This window comes from Procambarus clarkii, chromosome 18 (genome assembly GCF_040958095.1).
Source record: "Procambarus clarkii isolate CNS0578487 chromosome 18, FALCON_Pclarkii_2.0, whole genome shotgun sequence".
Classification (NCBI taxonomy): Eukaryota; Metazoa; Arthropoda; class Malacostraca; order Decapoda; family Cambaridae; genus Procambarus; species Procambarus clarkii.
The window spans coordinates 10,713,744-10,740,588 of NC_091167.1; the positions used below are offsets into that span (position 1 = coordinate 10,713,744).

General features: G+C 41.1%; 1 protein-coding gene across 3 annotated transcripts in view; it reads left to right on the top strand.

Moving 5' to 3' along the window:
- The window catches only part of LOC123751403 (cytoplasmic dynein 2 light intermediate chain 1), a 191,427-nt gene that overhangs the window by 129,213 nt on the left and 35,369 nt on the right, over positions 1-26,845 (top strand). For 2 of the 3 annotated variants that reach the window (XM_069326253.1, XM_069326252.1), the window contains 3 exons: positions 2,850-3,111; positions 16,393-16,494; positions 19,337-19,510. In XM_069326253.1, coding sequence (XP_069182354.1) covers positions 2,850-3,111; positions 16,393-16,494; positions 19,337-19,510 — 538 coding nt within the window. The remainder of the gene's footprint in view (positions 1-2,849; positions 3,112-16,392; positions 16,495-19,336; positions 19,511-26,845) is intronic. The other variant, XM_069326254.1, reaches the window with a different exon arrangement.

Below are 26,845 nucleotides of genomic sequence, written 5' to 3' on the forward strand. Positions count from 1 at the left end.
TTCGTGTTCTTCTCTCCTCAAGGCAGCTTCACGTTCTCTGAGGGTGATTTCTTCCCTTCGTATGTCAGCTGCTTCCCTTTGCTGTTCGCGGGCTTCCCTTTGCTGCTCACGTTCAATCTTGGCCAGCTCTAGTTTGAGTTTCAGCGTTGCCAAATCAGTTTTATCTGCAATATAGTAAGTTTCATGAGTTTCAGAGTCTATCTTACCTTGCTCTAAATAGTAATCCAGCAACAGGTTGTGTAGGTCATTTTTGTTGGCTTGGTAGGGAACTTCTAGTTGATACTCATGTGCAAGAGTTTGTAGTTCAGTCCTCTTGGCACGACTTAAAGTCCCTATTTCACCTGCTGGATTTGCACGGAAAGTTTGGAGACGAAACATGGTGAAATTAGCAAATAAAGGTACACGAATGTTCAATAATGAAATGTCAGAAACAGGACAACGTGGCAACTGGTACCTATCCTGTGTGATCTTTAACAATTAACGTTAAGTGAAAGATATTAAATGATTAAATTAAATCAAGGGCGCAGGAAATCTTGTACCCGGTACTCATGTAAGAGAATAAGGGCAAGAAAATCCTACTAACAAATGAAACAAAGTTTCGAAAACAGTTAAATGCTTCAAAAGTAAAATTGGTAGTCCAAGGATGTAGGCATACCTTGCCAAGTCTCTATAGGACATAAAGCAAGTTTTTCCTACTGAATTTAATATGATACTTACAGAATTAGCGAACTTTTGTGCTCTGAAAAAATAAGCTAATTCCCTACCGTTGTATGTATCATCATCTCTGACTGACGTGTAGGGGTGCGAGGTGTCAACTGGTGACGAGAACTGCTGCTGAGGTCCCAATTCAGCAACTAAAGTTCGAGCTAGAGGAACTATGGCCCTCTTTGTCCTCCTACAGTCAGATTGCAGAAGATTGGGTACTCTTGACCCGGGGCAGACCACAGTACCAGGGTACCAATATGATGATCTGTCAGAATGAGAAATATTCAAGGGACATAGATGGTAAATACGAGTAATAACATGGAGGGAGAGATGACCAATTAAGAGTATGACTGAGGCCTACAGTCACCACGTAATCCAAAGTTGTCTCACCTTCACTATATGTTACTCTCGTAATGCACAATACACCGCACCTTATAAAAAATGAAATTGAATGAAAAATAGTAAAGCTACGTTAACAGAGTTAAATACGCTTACCATAAATTACCACTTGGCACCAGTACCTGAGTGAGGCTCCTAGGACAGGCCCCCATATAACTTGTGACGGTAACGCGTTGGTGTTCGGCTGTTTAAGGCTAGGGGTATGGCCTCGTCACATAGTTATAAAAAAAAAATAGAAAAAACTGGAACTTCGTCTGTGGTAAGGTAAGGAGAAGACACACAAAACACAAGTAAACTTTAACAATGAAATTTTAATTACGTTAAATAAATCAAAACATGAAAATAATGCACAAACAAATACTTATAATAAAATCAATGAATCAAAATAATAAGAATTCTTAAATGACAAAATGAAAAGTTACGTTAAGGCAAAATAACAAGAAGTGCAATACAACAGTAAGTGGGAGGTGCTGGAATATTGGCTTAAAGCCACCACCTCTCTCAGTACACTCTAGAGTCTAGCTGGGAGGTGTGCTGGCTACGAAAGCACGGAACATTCTGAAGACTGATGTTGGGGCGACCCCAGACATCGGGTAGTATTGGGGGGCGAGTGCAGGTGCAGCCAGACCGGCGACCAATCAGCGGAGCCGTAGCGATCAACGGGTAGTTTGGTGATTTGGGTCCGAACAGGTGGCGGGCTGCATACGTTTCTGCTCACCCTTGCAAGCCTTGCTGGTGTTGGTGTTGTTGTCGTTGTTGGACATTTCTTCCATAGTCTTTTTATATAATTGTGAAGACGTAATTTTTGGAGGGAAGAGCAGGCTCAATCTCTTGAAGGAGATTATCGTCACAATATAAATATATAAATTGAATAAAATAATACTTTTCCAAGATAAATCACCTGTTGTGGTATGTGAGTGCAGGGCATCATTCTAATTGAGAGAATTCCGTACAAATGTATTGAATATTATAATCTGATTTGTGTTTCTATTTCTATTTGATACAATGTGGCGTATTAGGCTACGTTTAATTAGCCTGTTCTATGTGCTTCTTTGTACATTTCAGATTTTGTAAATAATGATAGAATGAAACTCATTTCCCTTGTAGAGGCTATATCGCAGAGATTCCTAGGGTTAGCTGCCTTATTAATAGATTTAGATTTCATAGAACGAATAGGCTACATAGAGAGAGGGTTCGCAACGGTGTTATAGACTTGCTTAAGATAGGGTTAATACAATATACAAGGTCAAAAAGTTACTTTACTTGCTCTAATACCCTTGCTTAAGGCCCCTAAATGTAATGTTAGAACCTTGTAAATCTTTATATATTTAGTGTTAAGGAAGAAAAAAGTGATGATTATGTATTTATGATAAATACATAACCAGCACTGTTTTATTGCGCGAGTATATGTAAGTAAAAAGTGAGTCTCATGGTTAATGAGTGAAACGTGAATTGGTTACTGTGCATACTTTGTGCGCCTTTCATCCTTACTGCTGAGTGGCAAGTGTGGCACTTGTTGCGGTTTTTTATTATTAATATCTTTATTGATAAAATTTAATTACAAATTTGCCTAATCAATTAAGTCTTATTAAAGTGAGGATAATGCTGGTATTCACTGTCACACAGGACAGAGGATCATACACAAGACAATAGGTCTAAACTATAGGCTGAAGTACATATATATATATCATGGTTACAATCAATGTTTTTATGTATGAATATGTAAAATCAACTTTCTGTTACAGTGCTGGTATGAGGTCGGGCAGCAGCAGCAGGGCGGGCAGCAGCGTGAGCAGAGCGGGCAGCAACACCAGGTTGGCCAGCACCAGCGCCACCAAGGCCACCACCAACACCAAAGCAGGCAATGAGAGTGGTGGCGGGAGCAACCTGAGTGTGTGGGAGGTGGCGGTGACGGAGGCCAGGAGGCGGCGTACAGAGGCCACCAACCTGGAGCTGGACAAGGTGCCAAGGGAGACCACCCTCCTCATCGTCGGCACTCGCTCAGCGGTACTGTTTACATTAAACATCCCACTTTAGAGCATGAAATTCACATTTCTATATTTGTTATGAAACGTATATATAGTTGGAAGGTTTTAGCTCATTGAAGGGGAGAGATTTGTTTGGATTATTAAGGAATTCCTATAGCCATGGTCACGGCAGTCACCTATGTCCCTATACCCATACAGTGGGAAACGGTCAACCATGCCTACAGACATCCCTATCTTACATACGGTATCTGTGCATGGTGTTCAACCACTGCACATTACTTTAAGCCCATCATCACCCAGCAAAAATCTGCTATAGGAACTATAACAAACTCTGTCTTCAGACAACACACAGCCCCTCTGTTCAAGTCCCTTAACATGCTAAACATACACTCACTCCACACATTCTCATGTGCTGTCTACATGTACAAAACCTTGTTCCTAAATGCTAATCTTGATCTGAAACTTTTCCCTTGATAGGTGTGATAAAACCCATGAGCACCACATCAGATATAAATATATATCTCTTTGATATTCCCAAAGTCAAACTAAATCTGTGCAAACACGCCATGCAAATAAAAGGGCCCAGTCTTTGGAACTCACTCCCTGATGAATTAAAAAATTGTCCAACCCATGTCCTGTTCAAAAGTAAAACCAAAAAGTTCCTAATTTCATCCTCATAGTTTCCTACCTTGTGCTTCAAACTCACACTATTTTGTACCACCCACTTCCCTAATATCAATACTTAAGACATATATGCAATCACATACACATATGTGTAATGCACACACATATATATAATCATTACACGTATCTGTAATCATATAATTTATATAAATAAAAATGTAAATGTTCGTTTGTTCAAAATCGCTAATCTTCGAAAGTTCTTCACCGATTGCTTTGAAATTTTCACACAACGTTCCATTCGCATCCGAGCGGGGTTTTATATACATACTATATAGATGTCACATCTGTGACGGAAAAAAACATGCTTTTTTAGAGAAAATGTGTTTTTCATGTGAGGGAAATCTTCAAAACCTCGATTGCTTTGAAATTTTGACACAACGTTGCACTCGAATAGGTGCGTGTTTTTATAAACCTACTATATATATATATATATATATATATATATATATATATATATATATATATATATATATATATATATATATATATATATAAGACAAACTTATGAATGAAATGAAATGTTACCAGTCTCCATGGTGTAGTGGTAAGACACTCACCTGGCGTTCCGCGAGTGCTTCGTCATGGGTTCGTATCCTGGCCGGGGAGGATTTACTGGGCGCAAATCCTTAACTGTAGCCTCTGTTTAACTCAACAGTAAAATGTGTACTTGGTTGTAACAACGATTCTTCGTGGGGGTCGTATTCCAGGGACCTGCCCGAAACGCTACGCATAATAGTGGCTGTACAAGAACGTAACAACACTTGTATATATCTAAAAAAAAGGTATAGTTTATTTTTTTTTATTTTTTTCATTTTTTTCATTTCGTTTTTTAAACTGTTTTTCTTATATTTCAGTAATGGGAACATCAGATCATTTGATATTCCCAATTTTCTGATGGGAACATCAGATCATTTGGGAACGCATTGGATGAGGGAGTGGGGAATGAGTGGAGAGGACGAGGGGACGGTGGAGGGAGGAATGATAGTGAGGACGAAGGGACAGGGGAGTGGGAGATGGTGGGGAGGACGAGGGGACAGGGGAGTGGGAGATGGTGGGGAGGACGAGGGGACGGTGGAGTAAGTAATTATCAAAAGAAGGCACCAAACCGAGAAGGCTATGTAGCACCATCAAATGTGTGGAATAATCAGAGGGCACTAAATATCACCAAACATGCCAATACGAGAACAGAAATGCGTAAGGCGAACGATATCAAAAGTATCCGATTCGCCAAGAATTCTATCGAGAGACAAGTGATCGTGAGGGACAGTCAGAAAGCAAGACACACGCTCGTCCTGGAAGTCAGGACAGTCAACAAGGATATGCACGACTGTAAGAGGGACAATACAGTTTGGACAATAAGGAGCAGGGTGGTGCTCCATTAAGTGACCGTGAGTTAAGCGTGTATGGCCAATATGCATCCTTGCTAGAGCCGTTTCCCATCGCCAGTTACGATGGTAGGTGGAAGGCCATGGGGACACACTATGCTTAAGAGTACGCAGTTTGTTACCAACAACAGAAGTCCAACAACCCTGCCAACGGGCAAGGATGGAAGAATGAATAACTGGGTAAAAGTCGGAATAAGGTATACCTTTATGGGAGATGGGACAAGAGCGGATAGCTTCCCTAGTGGCAGCATTCGCACGCTCATTGAAAAAAACACAAATATGGCTGGGAACCCAGCAAAACTCTAGTGATTTAAATTTACTGGAGATAAGAAACAGCCAATGTGGAATCTCGATGATCACCGGATGGACCGTATTAAAGGACCATAGAACCATGAGGGCACTACGAGAGTCAACTACAGTCACAAAGGAGGATTGACAACGAAAAAGCAGGAGACGAAGAGCATATAGAATAACATAAAGTTCTGCTGTGAAGATGCTAGTCTCAGGAGGTAGGCGACACATATAAGTGTGGTCAGGAAAACAACAGAGTAGCCTACACCGTCCGCAGACTTAGATCCTTCGGTGAAGATAGAAATGGAGTGGGAGTGTGAAGAAAAGTACTCAAGGAAAAGGCGTTTCAGAACCGTAGTAGGGGGTAAAAGCTTTTGTGATGCAGGTCAAGGACGTACAAAATTTTGGAAGGGGGGACTCTCCACGGGATCAAGGAAGGAACAATACAAGGAGAAATATTAGAAATACAAACCGAAAGAGAATCTTGCAAGCAAGATAACCGGACAGAAAAAGGGAGGTGCTGAAGAGGAACTGGAGCCACAGGAGGAGTAGAAGTTAAAGCACGACAGAGGCGAGAGGAAGGATGTGCAAGAACCGCGCAAGATAGCAAAGACAGTAGCGATCACGGCGGTCCTGGACAGAAAGGAGCCAGTGTCAATATACAAGCTGAGGATGGGAGTCAAACGAAAGGCACTAAAACTGAGGCGTAACCCAGTATGGTGCAAAGCATCAGGACGGCGAAGAGTAGAAGGAGAAGCGAACGAGTAAGTAGGACAACCTTAATCGAGTTTAGACAGGACAAGAGAGGAATGTAAAGAGAGGAGCGTGCGCTTATCCACTCCCCAAGAAGTAAGGGACGAAACCTTAAGGAGGTTAAAGGCCTTAGAGCATTCAACTTGGAAGTAAGATATATGGGGCGACCATGACAAACGAGTGTCAAAGATTAACCTCCAAAAGCTTAGCGGAATCCCTGTACACAAAAGGATGACCATAAAGTGACAAAGAGGGACGAAGAACGACATGCTTCCGATTAAAAGTCATAGCACAAGTCTTAGACGTAGATAACTTGAAGCCATGATCGGTAGCCCAAGACGACCCGGCATCAATCGCAAGTTGAAGCCACCGGTAAAGGAGAGGCGAATCTTCACCCCGAGAACAAAGAGTAAGATCGTCGACATAGAGAGCAGAGAAGACGCCAGAAGGAAGGGAGGAAAGAAGACCATTGAGGGCAACGAGAAAAAGAGTAATGCTCAGAACACTACCTTCGGGTACACCCTCATATTGCCTAAAAGGGGCAAAGAGGGTGGCATCAAGCCTCACTCGAAAGGAATGACGAGAGAGGAAGCTTTGGAGGAAGAGAGGTTGATTCCCACGAAGGCTAAAAGAATGAAGTTGGGACAGAATATGATATCTCCAGGTGGTGTCGTAAGCGTTTTCTAGATTAAAAAAATACGGCAACAACGGAGGTCTTCACAGCAAAAGCAGTACGAATATAGACCTCCAAGTTCACCAGGGCATCTGTTGTGCTGCTGCACTTGCGAAAACCAAATTGAGAAGGGTAGAAGTGATGATAGTGTTCTAAGAACCACATCAGACGAACGTTAACCATACGTTCAAAGAGTGTGCAGACACAACTTGTGAGGACAATAGGGCAAAAGTCCTTAGGGTATGTTCTGAGAGACCCTGGTTTCTGAACAGGGAGGACAATGGCATTGAGCCAGTCCTCAGGGGACTGACGACGACTCCCAGACCCGATTATTCAGACTCAGTAAATACTGAGACGTGCACGGAGGGAGGGGGGGATTATCAGGGAAAAGCACCAAGCCATTACGACTATATAGCACAGGGAAGGGGTCAGGATAAGGATTTGGGATGGGACAGGGGGGAAGGAATGGTGCCCAACCACTTGGACGGTCGGAGATTGAACGCCGACCTACATGAAGCAAGACCGTCGCTGTACCGTCCAGCTCAAGTGGTTGGACATGTGCCACTTGGGCTGGACGGTAGCTTCACCATCTCACGGAGGGAGATGGTGAAGCATCTCACAATGAATGACATTGGAGCCAACTGACGTAGAACCGCAGAGGGCCAGGGCAGACTGAAGTTCAGAGGGAGAGAAGGGATCGAAAGGATCATTATAGGGAAGTCTGAGATGGATGCAGAAATCTAAAGGACGAGATTCAAGAACAGGCTTACGAAGAAGGAAAGAATGAGGAAGATGAGAACCAGAGCTAACAGATGAAAAGTGGGAACCCAGTTTGGTCGCGACCTGCAACGGGTTCACCACAAGAGTACTACGGAGGTGAAGGAATGGCGAGACATCGAGAACAAACTTACCCGCAATCTTTTGGATACGCTTCCAGATCTGTGGCAGAGGAGTTTTGGACGTAATGGGGGGAAACACAAGATTTCCAACACTCACGTTTAGCCGTACGGATGGTCCTATGGGCCACCGCACTTGCCTTCCGAAACAAAAGAAAAGAATCAGCCGTCTGCCGGCGGCGGTGTCTCTTCCTGTCTGCACGCTTACAGCGGACAGCCAGAACACAGTCCACATTCCACCAGGGAATGCACTTCCGCGTTCCCTGAGAGGTAGAGCGAGAAATAGAGTGGAGGGCAGCGACGAAGACGGTGTCATGAAAAACGAGGAGGGCAGAATGGAGAGGTTGGAGAGAGTAGCATGGTGGGTAAATAGGCGCCAGTCAGCCTCGGCAAACCTACACCTCGGGAAGGAGAGGGGAGGGTGAAAAGAAAAAAGGTAACAAGGATGGGTAAATGGTCACTGCCATGGAGGTCATCATGAACTCGCCACGTGAAATCCAAGTAAAGAGACGATGAGCAAAGAGAAAGATCAGGATAAGAAAGGGTGCGAGTCCAAGAGTTCAAACGAGTGGGCTCACCAGAATTCAGAAGAGAGAGGGAAGAAGAGAGGATGAACGGTTCGAGAAGGTGACCCTGGGTGTTTGTCAGAACATCACTCCAGAGGGTATGTCGATAATTGAAATCACCCAGCAGGAGCACAGGTTCCTACAAGGAGTCCAGTCGGTGTTTAAGATCAGGAAGAGAAAGCGGGACATTTGGGGGGAGATAAATGGAACAAACCGTGTACTATTTACGCGCAAAGACACAGGCAGAAGAACATCAAAGAGACGATGGAAAAAGTAGGGGGACGAAGAACGAATCAAGAGAGCAGTAGAGTTATGGGCCCCAGCAAAAGCTGGGTGAGGGGCATGAGAGAAAGGAATAGCCACGAAAGCGACTAGGACGAGCACCAAGCATCGGCTCCTGGAGACAGACATAAAGGGGCGAAAACTGTGAAATCAGACGTTGGAATTCATGGAAATTGGCATAATATCCACGAATATTCTATTGAAGAAGGACATTGACAAAAAGAGAAAGAACAGCAACAGAGAACAATGAAGAAACAAAGGTTAAAAGGAACACAGCACGTTAAAGAAGATCAGGATCAGGGTCAGCAAAGTCAGGATTAGGGGGCATGTGTAAACTGATCAAGAATGGAGGAAAGGGAGCAGGAGGACAGACCAGAGGCGGACGAGCAGGGTCCGGAGGAGGAGGAGACAACCGAGAGGGGCAGTCAAGGACAGCAGGAGGAGGAGGAGGAGGGGCAGAAATCGGGGAGCATACCTCAGCAAGGGCAGCAACCGAGAGGGAAGCGGGGCCAAAGAAACCTCTATAGCAAGAACAGGGAGCTTAATCATCGAAACGGGAGGGGATGGAGTGATAGAGTCAGATGTGCAGGCGAGGAAGAAAGTGAAGCCTTTTTACCCGCCGGGGAGCAGGGAGATGAGTCAGGCTTTCACTTCTGACTAAAAAAGACAGGTGTTCCAGCAGCAATGTACTGGGCAACAGACTCGCACGTCTCAACAGGAGAAGAAGAACGAGAGCGAACAACATGATGATCGCTGGGAGAGTGATGGACATCAGCCCGCACAGATTGGCGGCGTGGAGAGCTAAGAGATGAAGGAGAAGGATGAGAAGGAGGATCAGAGGGAGATAAGAAAGAAGACACAAGAGACATGACAGACTGGGTAAAAAGAAGGGGAACCCCAGACAGAGAGCCAGGAGGGCGACCCTTCGGGACAGAACGTAAAGGAACAGGGGAGGAGGCAGTGGGGGGTGTCCGGGTCTAAGGTCTGGAAACGGTTGTGAGACTGAGAAAGCTGGTAAGGACAAGGAGAGAAAGAGTGCAACATGCGAGCATAAGAGACGCCAGTGAGAGGGGGAGACGGCGAACTTGGCGCCTCGTCTCAGAAAAAGACAAATGGTCCCGGTGCTTCAAGTTGAGGACGGCTGCCTCAAGTTTGTAATGTATACACGTGCAGGAGAAGGTAGGGTGGGCCTCACCGCAATTGAGGCAGCGAGCCTGGGGGAAAATGCACTTCGGCGACGACCACGAGGAGAATGAGTAAACGTGTCCACCTGGAGGACAGAATGGTCTTGGGCTTCGAGGATATGCTTAATATCTTCGTGGCTGTCCTTTAGATTCCTAACACCAGTTGCAACATGGTGCGGGAGGAGAACAGTGCCAACACTGGCATTTAACTGAGCGTTCTTGGAGACCCGAACAGGGGTCTCGCCAATGCAGGATAAGGCGGCTAAGCGGGTAGCTGCATCCTGAGAAGGAGCAGCAATGAAACGTGTACTGAGATGGGTGGGGTTGAAAGTAACAGAGGCATCTACTGAATCAACAAGGTGCCTATGGAGGGAAAAATCGTCAGGAATAGAATCTAAATGATGGAGGTCAAAATACTTAGTCCACTTGGCAGGACCAAACAAGGCATGATACGAATTAGTATGGGAAGGGAGCGTGGGAGAGCGGCCATTGCGGGGACGGTGGTGAGAACCTCTAGGGAGAGAGGGGTCATAAGGCGCAGTAGTCACAATGAGAGATGGAGCCGTGCAAGGGGACGAGGTAGTCACCACAGAGGGGCTTGGGGCTCGACCCTACCACAGAAGAGGGAGGGGAGAGGGGAAAAGTAGTCCGGTCTGGGCCCAATGTAGCGGGGGCTACAGAACCCGGTCTGGGCCCAATGTAGCAGGGGCTACAGAGCCCGGTCTTCCATTAGGGTCTGACTGTGCTCTCTTCAGCACAGTCCGACTCAGGGGCCTGGTCGCCCACCCCATGAGCCTGGGTAAGAGAAGTCGTGTCGTCAACCATGCATCAATCCTTCTAAGAGTTTGGGGCCTAGAACCAAGGGATACAACCTACCAGGGCAGCCAAGTTCAAGTTCAAGTATGTTTATTGAGATAAGCAATAAATACATCTCAAAGGGATAGAGTAGCTTAGGCTATTTCTACCCCCCATCCAGGGCAGCCAGGGAGGCCGAGTGCGGGCTAGTGCAGGAAGGGTGTGTTGTCCCCAGCGATGCTCCCCCTTTTCAACAGGGAAGTTCTACTGCATCCTCCATTCTCCCACACTAGTGCTAAGACCCCATTCCTCCCTATCGCCCCAGCCTGGACACCCAGCCATCCACTCAGGGCGGCCCCTCATGGGCAACCCCTCTAGCGGGCGGTCCGATGGATCACAAGGCCCCTACGTGGTGCCCTTCGACACCACGAAGGGAAGGGGACAGTGAGTGGGGAATGGTTAGGAGGACGAGGGGACGCTGGAGTGGGGGATGGTGGGGAGGAACAAGGGACGGGGGAGGGGGGGTCAAATAGTGGGAAGGATGAGGGGACAGGGGAGTGCGGAATGGCTGGGAGGACGAGGGAGACGGGGGAGTGAGGAATGGTTGGGAGGACGAGGGAACAAGGGAGAAGGGAAATGGTGGGGGAGGACTGGGAGACAGGGGAAGATAGCTATGGCTCAGCAACGCACATGTGTTGCTGAACCACAGCAACGCGTGGCCAGGTACAGCTAGTTACACATATGTATAATCACCTCTGTTAACTTATGTTGTAATTATTTGTTGATATAAAACCTTGATACAGTGTACCCTTTCATCTTATCTGATATGTCAGATTAAGGACCTGCCCGAAATGCTATGTGTGTTTGTGGCTTTACATGAATTTAGGAATACCAATCTTATGTATCCTCGCCAACCCATTTTATCTTCTTGTAAATAAATTATTATTATTATTCTAACAGATTTTTGCCGGGTGATGATGGGCTTGAGGTAATTTGCAGTGGTTGAACCCCCTGCACAGATACTGTATGTAAGATAGGGATGTCTGTAGACGTGGACAGGCATGGTTGACCGTCGCCCACTGTATGGGTATGGGACATGGGTGACTGCCTTGACCTTCTTGAGATGATTTCGGGGCTTCAGTGTCCCCGCAGCCTGGTCCTCAACCAGGCCTCTACCCCAGGAAGCAGCCCGTAGCAGCTATCTAACTCCCAGGTACCTATTTACTGCTAGGTAACAGGGGCATCAGGGTGAAATAAACTTTTGCCCATTTGTCTCTGCCTCCACCAGGGATCGAACCCAGAACCTCAAGACTACAAATCCGAAGTGATGTCCACCCAAATGATAGGCGCCCTTGGCTATAGGAGTTCCTTAATCCAAACAGGTCTCTTCCCTACAATGGTATACAAGCCAAGGAGAGGAGAGGAGAGCAGAGTGGGAAAGATTCAATTTTTTTCTTTATTATGCACCTCATACCCATCCCGTGGACCATGGTGGAAAGAGTTACAGAGGCACATAATGGGTTCAGGTGATTTTAGAAAGTATACTGACCATTTTTCATACTTTTTTGGCTGTGTTGTATGTGGGTGCTTGTGGGGAACTGACCTGTGAAACTTATATTTATTTAATTTATATGAATTTATATAGAACTTATATTTATGTTAATTTATATTTTTCGATAGCAAATTGTATGATAAAGTGGACTGTATTTCTAAAATGTCTCACAAATCACTTTCCTTACACATTATGGGGGGTTATGGTCTAGTACGCACAGTGTTTCGGGCAGGTCCTTAATCTAACAGATAATTTTAAGTAGGTAAAGTCTAGCAGAATTAATAAATATATATGCCAGCTATATCAGAGGAAATATTGGTAACTTAAATAAAGAGATTAGAATAATGCTCACCATGGGTTGGTCGCTGCCTCATGTTCTAACCGGAAAATAATCCTATCTATCTAACATTACTGTCCTGATGTCAAAAAGTGGTAGAAAGGTCACATTTACTCTATTTTGGTACTATAAATTAAGTTGATTCAAGTTAAATGTTTTTATGAAGACTACAGTCCAAAGACTTCTGTATTAAGAATGTTCCCAACAGAATTAGCTGGTGAATTAATAGCGACATGTGGCAATAATATCCCATTTTCTATTGACGGAAATTTCCACTGTTCTACATTTTCTGTATGAATAGTCACTATTTCTAGGGTTAATTTGTTATTTACACAACAACAGCAATATTATCTGCATATTGTATTTAGTATTAGTAAATGGTGTTGGGTTTTCTGACAGTGCTGAAGTTGTCTATGATTAGCCCAAGGAACTTTCCCCCTTTTTTATTGCTAATGTTAACATTGTCTATTTGAAGTTAAGTTTGATTTGATAATTTACTACCAAATCAAATTAAATAGGTCTTTTTTATGTTTAGTGTAAGTTTGTTGGTTGACATCCATAAGTGGACCTTTTTTAATTCATTATTTACAATATTATTTAGTGTGTGGGTTGGGGTCAGAATAGGTAATAATTCACTGTGTCTGGGGACAGGAAGCCAGAGTGTATTCAAACACGTTAGGCTTTTATCGAGCCCCCCTCTCCCCCCCCGCACCCCCCCCACCAGGGTCGAATTACTGACCCCGCCCAGGATGCAACCCCACAACCAACTGACTAACTCCTGAGTACGTACTTACTGCTAGGTGAACAGACGCATTAGGTGGGAAGGAAATGTGCTCAACCATTTCTGTCCTGCCCGGGATTCGAACCCAGAAATCTCGATAGTGCGTCGAGAACGAACCCGACTGTACTACCAGGACTACGGTGGTGAAGGTAGTATCGTCAACAAATAGTAAAGGTTTAAGAATGTTAGAAACATTTGGCAAATCATTGATGTATAAGAAACAGGAGAGGTCCCAAGATGCTGCCCTGTGGCACCTCTACTGTTAATGGTAGAGTGAGGGAGGGTATGTTATTGATGACTACATATTGGTGTCTGTCACTGAGATAGGAACGAATATAGTCCAAAGCAAGGCCTCAGATACCATAGTGGTGAAGTTTAAGTAAGAGGTAGTTAAGGTTTATAGTATCAAAGGCCTTTCTAAGGTCAATGAAGAGCCCAATTGGGAACTCATTTTTGTCAAGGATTGTGTAGATTATATCAAGCAGGCTAATAATAGCATCATTGATACTCTTTTTGGGAACATTTAGTTTAGTTCATTTATTATGCACCCCATACCCATCTTGTGGGCGGTAGTGGAAAGGGTTACAGAGGCACATAATGGGCTCAGGGACTGAACCCCACAATTCATTTAGCTAAGCAAGTTACAATCTTGATGAGCTAGTTACAAAATTCAATATAAGTCGTCACATCAACAATGGGTTCGAGATCGACCTCAAGTACAGGTTCTAAATTAAGCAATGACATATGTGGAGAGCTAGTGTCAAAATTGATATGTTTGTCCTGCACACCGCCCCCCATCCAGTGGGCAGCGGTGGATAGGTTACAATCACTCAGTTACTACCTACAGTTAGCAAACTGGGGATATTTGGCTAAAATTTCTGGTAGCAGATCATTTTGAATGAAATATTGACACATCGCTGGAACATTGGTTATAGAATTGTCTCTAAATTCACGTATCTTTTCGCACTCCATCACATAGTGACGGAGGGTGTGCGAATAATTTTGTTGACACAGTTTACATTTGGTCAGGTCTACATCAGCAGATAATGAGAATTTTTTTTTGACGGAAGCCAAACTGGCAGTGACTTAATATGTTGAATTTAACGAAGTAGGAAGAGAGCTGTTTATAAATAATTTTTCAAATGTTTTTGAAAGTATAGGTAGATTTGATATTGGTCTGTAATTGTTTATGTCAGCTGTCTCACCTCCTTTATGAACTGGTGTTACTCTTGCCTTTTTTAAGTAGATCAGGGAAATTACGACACTAGAGATTTGTTGGATAATAGAGTTTAAGGGGTAGTGCAAGAGCAGGGACAGCACTCTTATATGGCATAGATGGTATTTCAATAATGTTCCCAGCTTTGGTTTTAAGGGATTGAATTATGGATATAATGTCTGTCGGGCTGACTGGTGAAAAGAGCAGAGAGTTAGGATTGCTGCCGGTGAGATATGTAGTAACATGTGTCTGGGTCTTTGGGATTTTTCTGGCAACGTTAGCACCAATTGATGAAAAGAAGCTTTTGAATTCAGTTGCATCATCTAAGTCTGTTGCAAGCGTGTAACCATCTTCGGAGAGTTTTATCTGGTTGTTATGTGATTGTTGTTTTGATCCTAGGATATTAGAGACGGATTTCCATATACTTTTCATATTTCCCTTTGCTTCTATAAATCTATTCTCATAAAATGAAGCTTTGGCTCTTCGTATTATATTGATAATCATTGATGATAATCTCTTAATTTTTTTTTTTAACTAGGTCAATCCTATGTTTTTTTCGCGTTTCTTGTTAATTGCTTTAAATATGCCACTTGTGCAACCCGTCCTCTTAAAAAGAACGTCACTTTTGGCTCGTATGCGCACTATGGCCAAATTTGGACGTAATTTGAAATGAAATCCACTCACAAAAGTGACGTTCTGTTCCGTTTTCTATTTGAGTCGTCCGGCGTACGTGCAGAGGTTATAAGAGGACACTTTAAATTAACGTTTTTCATAACGTTTTGAAACTTTATGAGAATTTCCTGCCCACCTAACCTATCAGAGGACCCTTAACTTACTGTTGTTGAAAAAAAAAATCCCAAATTTATTTTCATATTTTTTTCAATTTCAAATTACGTCCAAATTCGGCCATACGGACAAACGGCCAAAAGCGACGTTCTTTTTAAGAGGACAGGGACGGGGTTGTTTAATCTTTTGTCAGTAACTTGCTTGGTGAGGAGATGACAGTGAGTGTTGTAGAGGCTTAGAGTTGTGGAGAGAAAGATGCCAGCTAATGAATTTATATCCTGTGTATTACTGAGTTCAGATTCCCAGTTTATATTACGAGGTGCACTTAAGAGGTTCCCTGTTGATGGTTTGCTGTGTAGTCTAAAGGTAAGTTTATTGGTAACTGAGGGTGTTATGTACATGTTTGCTGAGAGGAAGGTAAGATAGTGATCTGTTGTTCTGTCAGTGATTGTACCAGAGACAAGGGGGGGGGGCTGTTATATTAGTCCACATGTGGTCCAGAGTTGTAGCAGATGTTTGAGTAATTCGTGTGATCTTGGTGACTGTGGGGATTAGCATAGAGTACTTATTCAAAAGTAAAACCAAAAAGTACCTAATTTCATCGTCATATTTACCCACCTTGTGCTTCAAACTCACAATGTATCTTGTGCTTCACACTCCCCCAATATTAGTATCGTGTGCAAACAGTCTCCTGTGTTTGTACACAAATGTACATTGTTTCTCTCAAAACACCGAGCTCCATGAATAGAGGTTTGTTATAGGCGTGGTAGTTAGGTCATAGACATGTTAGAGGCAGGTTATAGACATGTGAGAGGCAGGTTATAGACATGTTAGAGGCAGGTTATAGACATGTGAGAGGCAGGTTATAGACATGTTAGTGGCAGGTTATAGACATGTGAGAGGCAGGTTATAGACATGTTAGTGGCAGGTTATAGACATGTTAGTGGTAGGTATAGACATGTTAGTGGTAGGTTATAGACATGTTAGTGGCAGGTTATAGACATGTTAGTGGTAGGTATAGACATGTTAGAGGCAGGTTATAGACATGTTAGTGGTAGGTATAGACATGTTAGAGGCAGGTTATAGACAGGTTATAGACATGTTGTAGACATGTTTCAGGGGAAGACAACAATGATCCAGAGGTTCCTGGACAGGGAGGAGGCGGCCCGCCAGACCCTGGCGCTGGAGTACACCTACGGCAGGAAGGCTGGCAAGACCCTGGTGAGTCAATCACTTAATTACCTCTTGAGTAGGTCGATGTCACCTGCTGAATCACTAGAGTTAAGCAAGATTTTCCAGCCCTGAACCTGTTGTTTATCGACAATGAATTCCGTTTTCTCTATCCATACCTGACTATTTTATCTGATACTTTGCAGGGCAAACTGTAAATAATTTAATGCCTTTGCTTAAAAATTTGTATTTATTATATTTCCTAATTGGCCACAATTTTGGAAAGTTTCCTGACTCTGAAGTGAAACTGAATGAGTCTTATCAGTGGCTTATACACTGTTTCTTCACGTTCACGTAATAACCAAGTGTAAATTTGCTCCTGATAGTTTTAGGTTTAATATATTATTTTTTAGGTTCCTGTTGTCATGAAAATGTCATTTACTCACTCTTATGCTATTCCCTTTCCTTTTGTTTTGTATATCTTTTCATTCAATTTTGAATAATGATAACCAATGTCACTATTAAATTCGTCCTGATATGGCCTTCTAGCAGTTTGGGTTAGTCTCTGGCTTACACTGCTACGTCATCTTCATATTGTTTGCTCGGCTGATCTGCTAGTTCAAGTACTTCTAGCTCTCCTGCTCCTTTCCTCTTCTACTTCGTACTCTGTTTTTTTTTTTTTTTTTTTTTTTTTTTTTTTTTTTTTTTTTTTTTTTTTTTTTTGAGATATATACAAGAGTTGTTACATTCTTGTACAGCCACTAGTACGCGTAGCGTTTCGGGCAGGTCCTTAATCCTATGGTCCCTGGAATACGATCCCCTGCCGCGAAGAATCGTTGTTACAACCAAGTACACATTTTACTTTTGCGTTAAACAGAGGCTACAGTTAAGGAATTGTGCCCAGTAAATCCTCCCCGGCCAGGATACGAACCCATGACATAGCGCTCGCGGAACGCCAGGCTAGTGTCTTACCACTACACCACGGAGACTGCCTAAATTGTATGACTGTATGAGACTGTTCATTGTACTTTTTCAAAGTTTTGTTGTAACTGTTAAGAACGCAGAAATTAATTAAACTGCCGATGTCCTATGTGAAGCAGTTCTTATTTTCATCCACCCAAACTCATTCATATATATGTGTGTGACTTACGCTTGAAACAATCAGACGACCCCACGTCTATTGTATTACCTGGTAATTTGTTCCACAAATCAACAGTCCTGTTTTCAATGCAGTATTTACACATATCTTTCCTAAATCTAAACTTATTCAGTTTATATCTGTTGTTTCGTGTTCTATTTTGTGTTGACGTAGTTAACACCTTATTGAGGAACCATAGATTGTTTGACTCTCTTCCGCTCCATTTTGTCTGGATGAACCTGTTGCCTCTGGGCTGGACTGCTCCATCACCTTATTTCCCGGCATCTCTTCAAGCTTAGCGTCCCACTCAGCTGCTTTCATAAGGTTCCTCATTCATAGGGTCCTGTAGCACAGTAGTCTGCGTTCTCAGCTCACAATCTAGGGATACGGATTCAATCCCCGAGCAGAGTAGAAATGTAGAAACGGTTTGGCACGTTTCCTTTAAATAATGTCTCTATTCACCTAGCAGTAAATAGGTAGCCGGGAGTTTGTGGAGTGTTTTAGGTTCCATTCTGTGTAAATTCAGTAACTGGCCTATAGGGGACGGTCGATAAGGCCAAGTACAGGCTTCCTATACCCGATAACAGGAATTATAATCCCTTTTGCATTTCCAATGAATGATTCATGACTAAAACAGTGATCAATGGGTGGCAGAGGTTCCTGGTACTCTATTTCTGGTCTGTTTGTATCCATCATTGCGATTACTTGGTTGTATAATTCTGGTGTGTCACTTCCTCTATATCTTATATTTATATCTATAATTATCTTGTTGGGTTCTTCACATAATAATAATAATAATAATTTATTAGCGCATGTTGCACGCAAACATTTATGTGAGATGTGTGTATTAACAATTAGGTTCTCCATGTGTCGTCCCTTCCATGAAAGTACTGTGTATAGCGCCTTACCATATATTGTAACAACTATAGATAATGGTGGCTGCTTCCTTGCCCCCATGTACTTCCGGATGTTCTTGAACTTGGTCGTGTTCTTTTGTGCTCTTCTTCACAGTAATTAAAGTTTTCTTTATTCTCTCTCCGCTCTCTCTTTCTCTTTCTCGGTGTCTCCTATACTGTAAAAGTGTAAGTTTTGTCGTGTGTACCCATTATATAGAATGTGGGGAGTACTAGGCTTCACTCAGTAAGTGAAGCCTAGTACTGAGCCTACTATAATAATAATATATAATATAATTTTATTTAGGTAAGGTACATACATAAAGAGATTTTACAAAGTTTGTTGGCTTTATAGATAGAGCTAGTACATACAATGCCTAAAGCCACTATTACGCAAAGCGTTTCGGGCAGGAAAAACATTAAATATACTCGTTTAGTATCAATATTTTTTTTTTTTTTTTTTTTTTTTTTTTTTTTTTTTTTTTTTTTTTTTTTTTTGAGATATATACAAGAGTTGTTACATTCTTGTACAGCCACTAGTACGCGTAGCGTTTCGGGCAAGTCCTTAATCCTATGGTCCCTGGAATACGATCCCCTGCCGCGAAGAATCGTTTTTTCATCCAAGTACGCATTTTACTGTTGCGTTAAACAGAGGCTACAGTTAAGGAATTGCGCCCAGTAAATCCTCCCCGGCCAGGATACGAACCCATGACATAGCACTCGCGGAACGCCAGGCGAGTGTCTTACCACTACACCACGGAGACTGCTAATTCAATAGTAACTCCATGAGTTTAGTAACCTCTTGATGATGAGACTCGTTGCTATTGGTCTTCGTTATGCATGTGTGATGTGGTGTTGACAGGTGAAGGACGTTTGTCACTTGTGGGAGCTGGGAGGAGGAGCCCTGTTCACCCCTCTGCTAGCCACGCCGCTCACCGCCCGCGCCATGGCCCGCCTCACCCTCCTGGTCGTCGTCGACCTCTCCCGCCCGGACACCATATGGTCCGACCTGGAAACCCTCCTCTCGTCTCTCAAGGCTAGTCTCTTACCATATACCATTCAATACATCATGCATTATTTTAGTGTAATGGGAAAAAAACACAATGAAGTCAATTTATAAGTTTCAATAATAATATACCATGTCATATTAAGGGACTTTCGGGGCAATGAATTAGCCCGACTTCCTAATAGAGCGTCGCATTTTGACGTATACTCTACCTAAGGCCAATAATTTTCGCATTAGAAAATCGAAGCGGCTCGCGAAATTGACATACTGTCCCATTTTCTGTTTTGGATCCTCTGGTAGGTTAGGATAAGGGCACATAAGTACGACAGTTTCTTGACGTTAGGAAACCTTAGGAGTACAAAACCGATGCAAACTGTGCTACACATCCAGCCACATACATGATTACAACACATATCTGTAAAAATTTTATGTGTAAAATCTGTATAATTATACTGTAACAATATAAAATATATTTATATTGTTACATTATAGAAATTAGGATGGTGGTGTCCAAGAACCAGAGGAGAGAGAGAGTGAGAGAGAGAGAGAGAGAGAGAGAGAGAGAGAGAGAGAGAGAGAGAGAGAGAGAGAGAGAGAGAGAGAGAGAGAGAGAGAGAGAGAGAGAGAGAGAGAGAAAGAAGGGGAAATTGAAATTGAAATAAGTTTATTGAGGTAAAATACACACAAAGGGATGAGGTAGCTCAAGCTATTCTCACCCCGTTCTGTACATCGTGTTAATACATACATATACACACATCACAAGCAATGAACATATTACTAAACTTTCTGAGAGATAAACATCTACATTTCCTCCTTTACACAAGTAGTATGGTATCAGACGTACACACAAATACTTTTATGACCTAGGTATACTTTATTTAAATATTTATTTATTTATTTATATACAAGAAGGTACATTGGGTTTGTGAGAATACATAGCATAGTACAGTATTTACACTCTTGTAAAGCCACTAGTACGCGCAGCGTTTCGGGCAGGTCCTTAATCTAACAGATAATTTTTAAGTAGGTAAATTGTATCAGAATTAATAAAATGATAACAAATATATTGCAAGAAAAAAAGCGAGATGAGAGAGATTAGTAAGTATATTAAAGCACATTAGTATATTAAAGCTCTGATTGATTACATTGACAGCTTGATTGGTAATTTAAACAAGATTAATAGACACCATACAGCAGATTGACAGCACATATAAGAAGACAGCAATGATCACAATGATAAAGATGTTCAGATTGGTACATAAAGATTGTGAGATTGGGTAGCAATAGATACAATGCAATTTTAAAGCAAAAGGTAAAAAACTATGAAGATGAAATTAGGTACTTTTTAGTATTGTTTTTGAACGACGCAAAAGTTGGACAGCTTTTCAATTCAATAGGGAGTTCCATAGACTGGGTCCCTTTATTTGCATAGAGTGTTTACACAGATTAAGTTTGACTCTGGGGATATCAAAGAGATATTTATTTCTGGTGTGGTGATAATGGGTCCTATTACATCTGTTCAAGGAGAGTTTCAGAGCAGGATTTGCATTTAAGAACAGGGTTTTGTAAATGTAGTTGACACAAGAGAATTTGTAGAGTGTGATTATATTTAGCATGTTTAGGGAGTTAAACAAGGGGGCTGTGTGTTGTCTGAAAGCAGAATTTGTTATTATTCTGATAGCAGATTTTTGCTGGGTGATGATGGACTTGAGGTGGTTTGCAGTGGTTGAACCCCATGCACAGATACCATAATTAAGATAGGGATAGATTAGTGCATAATATAGAGAGATGAGAGCAGAGTTAGGTACATAATATATGATTTTGGAGAGTATACCAACTGTTTTAGAGACTTTCTTAGTTATGTGTTGTATGTGGGTACTGAAGTTGAGTCTCTTGTCTAGGAATAGGCCGAGAAACTTTCCATCATTTTTATTGCTAATGTTTACATTGTCTATCTGAAGCTGAATTGCATTTGTAGATTTGCTTCCAAATAAGATGTAGTAGGTCTTTTCTATGTTAAGTGTTAGTTTGTTGGTTGACATCCATAAGTGGACTTTTTTTTAGTTCATTATTAACAACATTATTTAGTGTATGTGGGTTGGGGTTAGAGTAGATGAGGGTAGTATCATCAGCAAACAAAATAGGTTTCAGAATGTTAGAGACATTAGGCAGATCATTGATGTATATAAGAAATAGGAGAGGTCCCAAAATGCTGCCCTGTGGCACTCCAACGGTTATTGGTAGAGTGGGAGAGGTTATATTATTGATGGCTACACATTGGTGTCTATCACTAAGATACGATTGGATATAGTCCAGTGTATGGCCTTGGATTCCATAATGATGGAGTTTACGTAAGAGGTAATTGTGATTAACAGTATCAAAGGCCTTTCTCAGGTCAATGAAGAGTCCAGTCGGAAACTCATTTTTGTCAAGGGCTGAGTAAATTATATCAAGGAGACTAATAATTGCATCGTTGGTACTCTTTTGGGAGCGGAAGCCAAACTGACAGGGGCAAAGAATGTCGAATTTTACGAGGTAGGAGTAGAGCTGTTTGTAGATAATTTTTTCAAATATTTTTGATAGTATGGGTAGGTTCGATATTGGTCTATAATTGTTTATGTCTGCCGGATTACCTCCTTTATGAACTGGTGTTACTCTTGCTTTTTTAAGGATATCAGGGAAGGTATGACACTCAAGGGATTTGTTGAACAGCAGAGCTATAGGTGGCGCAAGGGCATGGGAGGCGCTCTTGTATACAATGGATGGTATTTCACTGATGTTCCCAGCTTTGGTTTTTAGTGAGTGTATGATGGACACAACATCTGTCGGGCTGACTGGTGAAAGGAGAAGAGAGTTTGGATAGCTGCTTGAGAGATATGTGTTGATATGTGTCTGAGTCTGTGGGATTTTACTGGCAAGGTTAGCACCAACCGATGAAAAGAAGCTATTAAATTCATTCGCCATTTTTAAATCAGATGACGGTGTAAGGCCATCCTTAGAGAGTGTTATCTGGTTGTGGGAGTGTTGTTTTGTTCCTAGGATATTAGAGATGGTTTTCCATGTGCTTTCCATGTTGCCTTTTGCTTCTTTGAATCTAGTCTCATAATATGAAAGTTTAGCTTTTCTTATGATACTGGTAAGCACTGATGAGTACCTTTTAACTACTTCCTTTGTAACTACGCCAATCCTAAATTTCTTTTCATATCCATGTTTTTTGTTGATTGATTTGATTATGCCACTTGTGAGCCACGGGTTATTTTTTCTTTTATCAGTTACTTGTTTGGTAAGGAGGGGAGAGTGAGTGTTGTAGAGGCTTAGAGTTTTGGAGAGAAAGAGGTTAGTTAATGAGTTAATATCCTGTGTATTATTAAATTCAGATTCCCAGTTAATATTGTGAAGTGCATTAGAAAGATTGCCTAAAGCTGATTCACTGTGTAGCCTGATTGAGATTTCTTGCTTTCTGGTGGTGTTGTGTCCATGTTTGCTATGAGGAAGGTAGGATAGTGATCAGTTGTTCTGTCATAGATTACCCCAGATGTAAGGGGAGCTGTTATATTAGTCCATAGGTGATCCAGGGTAGTGGCAGATGTTTGAGTGACTCGGGTGGGCGTGGGGATTAGCATACAGGAGTGCATGCTGTTACGGAAATAGTCAACTTGAGGGTTGTTTTGAAGACCCAGGTCAATATTGAAATCACCTCCCAGAATGATGTGATTTTTATTGAGATTGTTATTTATGATAAGATTCTTTACGTTGTCTGAGAATAAAGCTATGTTGGTATTAGGAAATCAGTTTATTTATTTATTTATTTATTTATTTATGCATATACAAGAATGTACATTGGGAATGTGAGGATACATAATATGGTAATTACAGTCTTGTAAAGCCACTAGTACGCGCAGCGTTTCGGGCAGGTCCTTAATCTAAGAAAATTTTAAGGAGGTAAATACTTGCAAAATTTATAGACAAAAAAATGATAACAGTTACATGGAATGAAAAAAAAAGAAGATGAGAGAAAATTGTAGGTACAGTATATTAAAGCACATAGGTAGCTAAGATTGATTGCAATGACAGCTTGAATGGTTGTTGACAAAAATTGGTAGTCACAATACAGCATATGGCTATCACATAAAAGAAGACAGCAACGAACACAATGATAAGGTTGTTTGATACTACATAAAAATTAGGAGATTGGGTAACACTAGGTACTCAGTAAATTTAAAGCTCAGTGTAGGAAACTAAGAAGATGAAATTAGGTACTTTTTGGTTTTGCTTTTAAATAAGGCAAAAGTTTTACAGTTTTTCAATTCACTAGGGAGTGAGTTCCATAGACTAGGTCCCTTAATTTGCATAGAGTGTTTACACAGATTAAGTTTGACCCTGGGGATATCAAAGATATATTTATTTCTGGTGTGGTGATAATGGGTCTTATTACATCTGTCCAGGGAGAGTTTCAGAGCATGGTTTGCATTTAAGAACAGGGTTTTGTAAATGTAGTTGACACAAGAGAATGTGTGGAGGGAGTTAATATTTAGCAAGTTTAGGGATTTAAACAAGGGAGCTGAGTGTTGTCTAAAAGCAGAGTTAGTTATTATTCTGATAGCAGATTTTTGCTGCGTGATGATGGGCTTAAGGTGGTTTGCAGTGGTAGACTCCCATGCACAGATACCATAATTAAGATAGGGGTAGATTAGTGCATAATATAGTGAGAGGAGAGCAGAGTTAGGTACATAATATCTGATTTTGGAGAGTATACCAACTGTCTTAGAGACTTTCTTATTTATGTGTTGAATGTGGGTGCTGAAGTTGAGTCTCTTGTCTAGGAATAGGCCAAGAAACTTGCCATCATTTTTATTACTGATGTTAATGTTGTCTATCTGTAGCTGAATTGCATTTGATGATTTGCTTCCAAATAAGATGTAGTAAGTCTTTTCGAAGTTTAATGTTAGTTTGTTCGTTGACATCCATAAGTGGACTTTTTTTAATTCATTATTCACAACATTATTTAGTGTATGTGGGTTGAGGTCTGAATAGATAAGGGTAGTATCGTCAGCAAACAATATAGGTTTGAGAATATTAGAGACATTAGGCAGATCGTTTATATATATAAGAAATAGAAGAGGTCCTAAGATACTGCCCTGTGCCACTCCAACGGTAATTGGTAGAGTGGAAGAAGTTGTATCATTGATGGTTACATATTGGTGTCTGTCACTAAGATAGGATTGGATGTAGTCAAGGGCATGGCCTCGGATTCCATAATGCTGGAGTTTAAGTAAGAGGTAGTTGTGATTAACAGTATCAAAGGCTTTTCTTAGGTCAATGAAGAGTCCAATCGGAAACTCATTTTTGTCAAGGGCTGAGTAGATAATGTCAAGGAGACTAATGATTGCATCATTGGTACTCTTTTGGGACCGGAAGCCAAACTGGCAGGGGCTGAGTATGTCGAATTTTACGAGGTAGGAATAGAGCTGTTTGTAAATAATTTTTTCAAATATTTTTGATAGAATGGGTAGATTTGATATTGGTCTATAGTTGTTTATGTCCGCCGGATTACCTCCTTTATGGACTGGCGTTACTCTTGCTTTTTTGAGGATATCAGGGAAGGTGTGACACTCTATAGATTTGTTGAACAGTAGGGCTATGGGTGGGGCAAGGGCATGGGAGGCGCTCTTGTACACAATGGACGGCATCAATAGATGGCACCGATAGTCAGAGAGGATTTAAGGGATTTACTGGAGAACTTGGCAAAGGTATATTCACAATAGTCGTCTCTATCACTGATGACACTATTGCAGATGAAGGTATCTTTGTAATATATTGCTGTGCCACCTCCTTTTTATTAGGCCTGCAGTTATGAATGGCTTTATAACCAGCTAAATTGTAGAGTTGGTTATAGTCTTTACTTAGCCAAGTTTCTGTTAAAATGATGAATGATAATTTAGTACCTAGAGCTGTGAGTAGTGCATTTATATCATCAAAATGTTTACCAAGTGACCTAACATTTTGGTTGTAAACTGATAAGCAGGTGCTATTTAGGAGTTTGTTTTTTGCAAGATTTGCTGTGTAATACCTGCAATAATGATGATCAATGTGCTGATTTGTGTGGATATGAGACAGAAGATTTCGATCAGGATCAATATCAGTAAGCATATAGATACAATAATGTCACGATACAATAAGATAAGCAATTACAGGAACAGTTAAATACTAAAACTGCTGTAAATAGAAAGTAATTATAGCAAAACACAACAATAAATGTAGGTACACAAAAAATAGAAATAATTAGAAGTAGAGTAAAGATCCCCGTAGATAGCCAGGAAGGACACAGTAGTTAGGTTAAGAGAGAAGAAAAAGACAGTAGACTGACAAGAATAATATATAGCAAAAAATAAAGAGACAAATAATAATCGTAAAGTAAAAATAATCTTAAAAATCAATTATTTAATATAGCTTAGTTGTGAACCTATAATTAGTATGAACTTAAGAAAAAAAATAAGCTCAGTAATTAATTACAATAAATTACGTATAAATCAAATTACAATTAAATTTAACAATTAAAAATAAAAACAAAAGTAACAGGGTAAGATTATATTTATGAGCAAGATTTTACTAAGACACTGAGGTAAATGCTTACATAAATACAAAGTCTGCTATAATTAGAGAATAATTATAGCAAAACACAACAATAAATTCAAGTAAACAAAAGAATTGAAACAAATAGAAGTAGAATAAAGGTCACCAGATAGCCATGAAGGATACACAAGTTTGGTGGAGAGAATAAAAAAAACAGTAGAGACTGACAAGATGAATATATACAAAATTTGACAAATGATAATTGTAAAGTAAAATAATCTTAGATAATTAATTTTATTTAGTTTAGTTTTTAACCAATAATTAGTATGAACTTAATTAAGAGAACAAAATGAGATCAATAATTAATTTCAATAATGACATAAATCAGAACAATTAAATTTAAAATTTAAAAAAGAATAGTGTAAGATTAGATTTAAGAGTAATATTTTACAATGATACTGAGGTAGATGCTTGCATAAGTGCATGGAGACTTGACTGATTACTGAGGATATTATATGAATGAGAGAACATTAGGTAAATGGTAAGGCAGAGACAACACCTTGTACAAAGTTAGATTCGAATGCATGATAGAGCTGATAAGTTAGCCAAAGAATCTGCCTTTAAAGGAGCCGTTGAGTGTAACCTTGGATTGTCAATGAGCAATCTGAGAGCAGCAGTACACCGAGAACTTCAACAAGATCTTGTAGATCTGAGGCAAAGTGAAATTGACACCAGTAATTCCATCTATCATCATACTATCATGCAAGAGGAGCCACACATCTATGGATCATC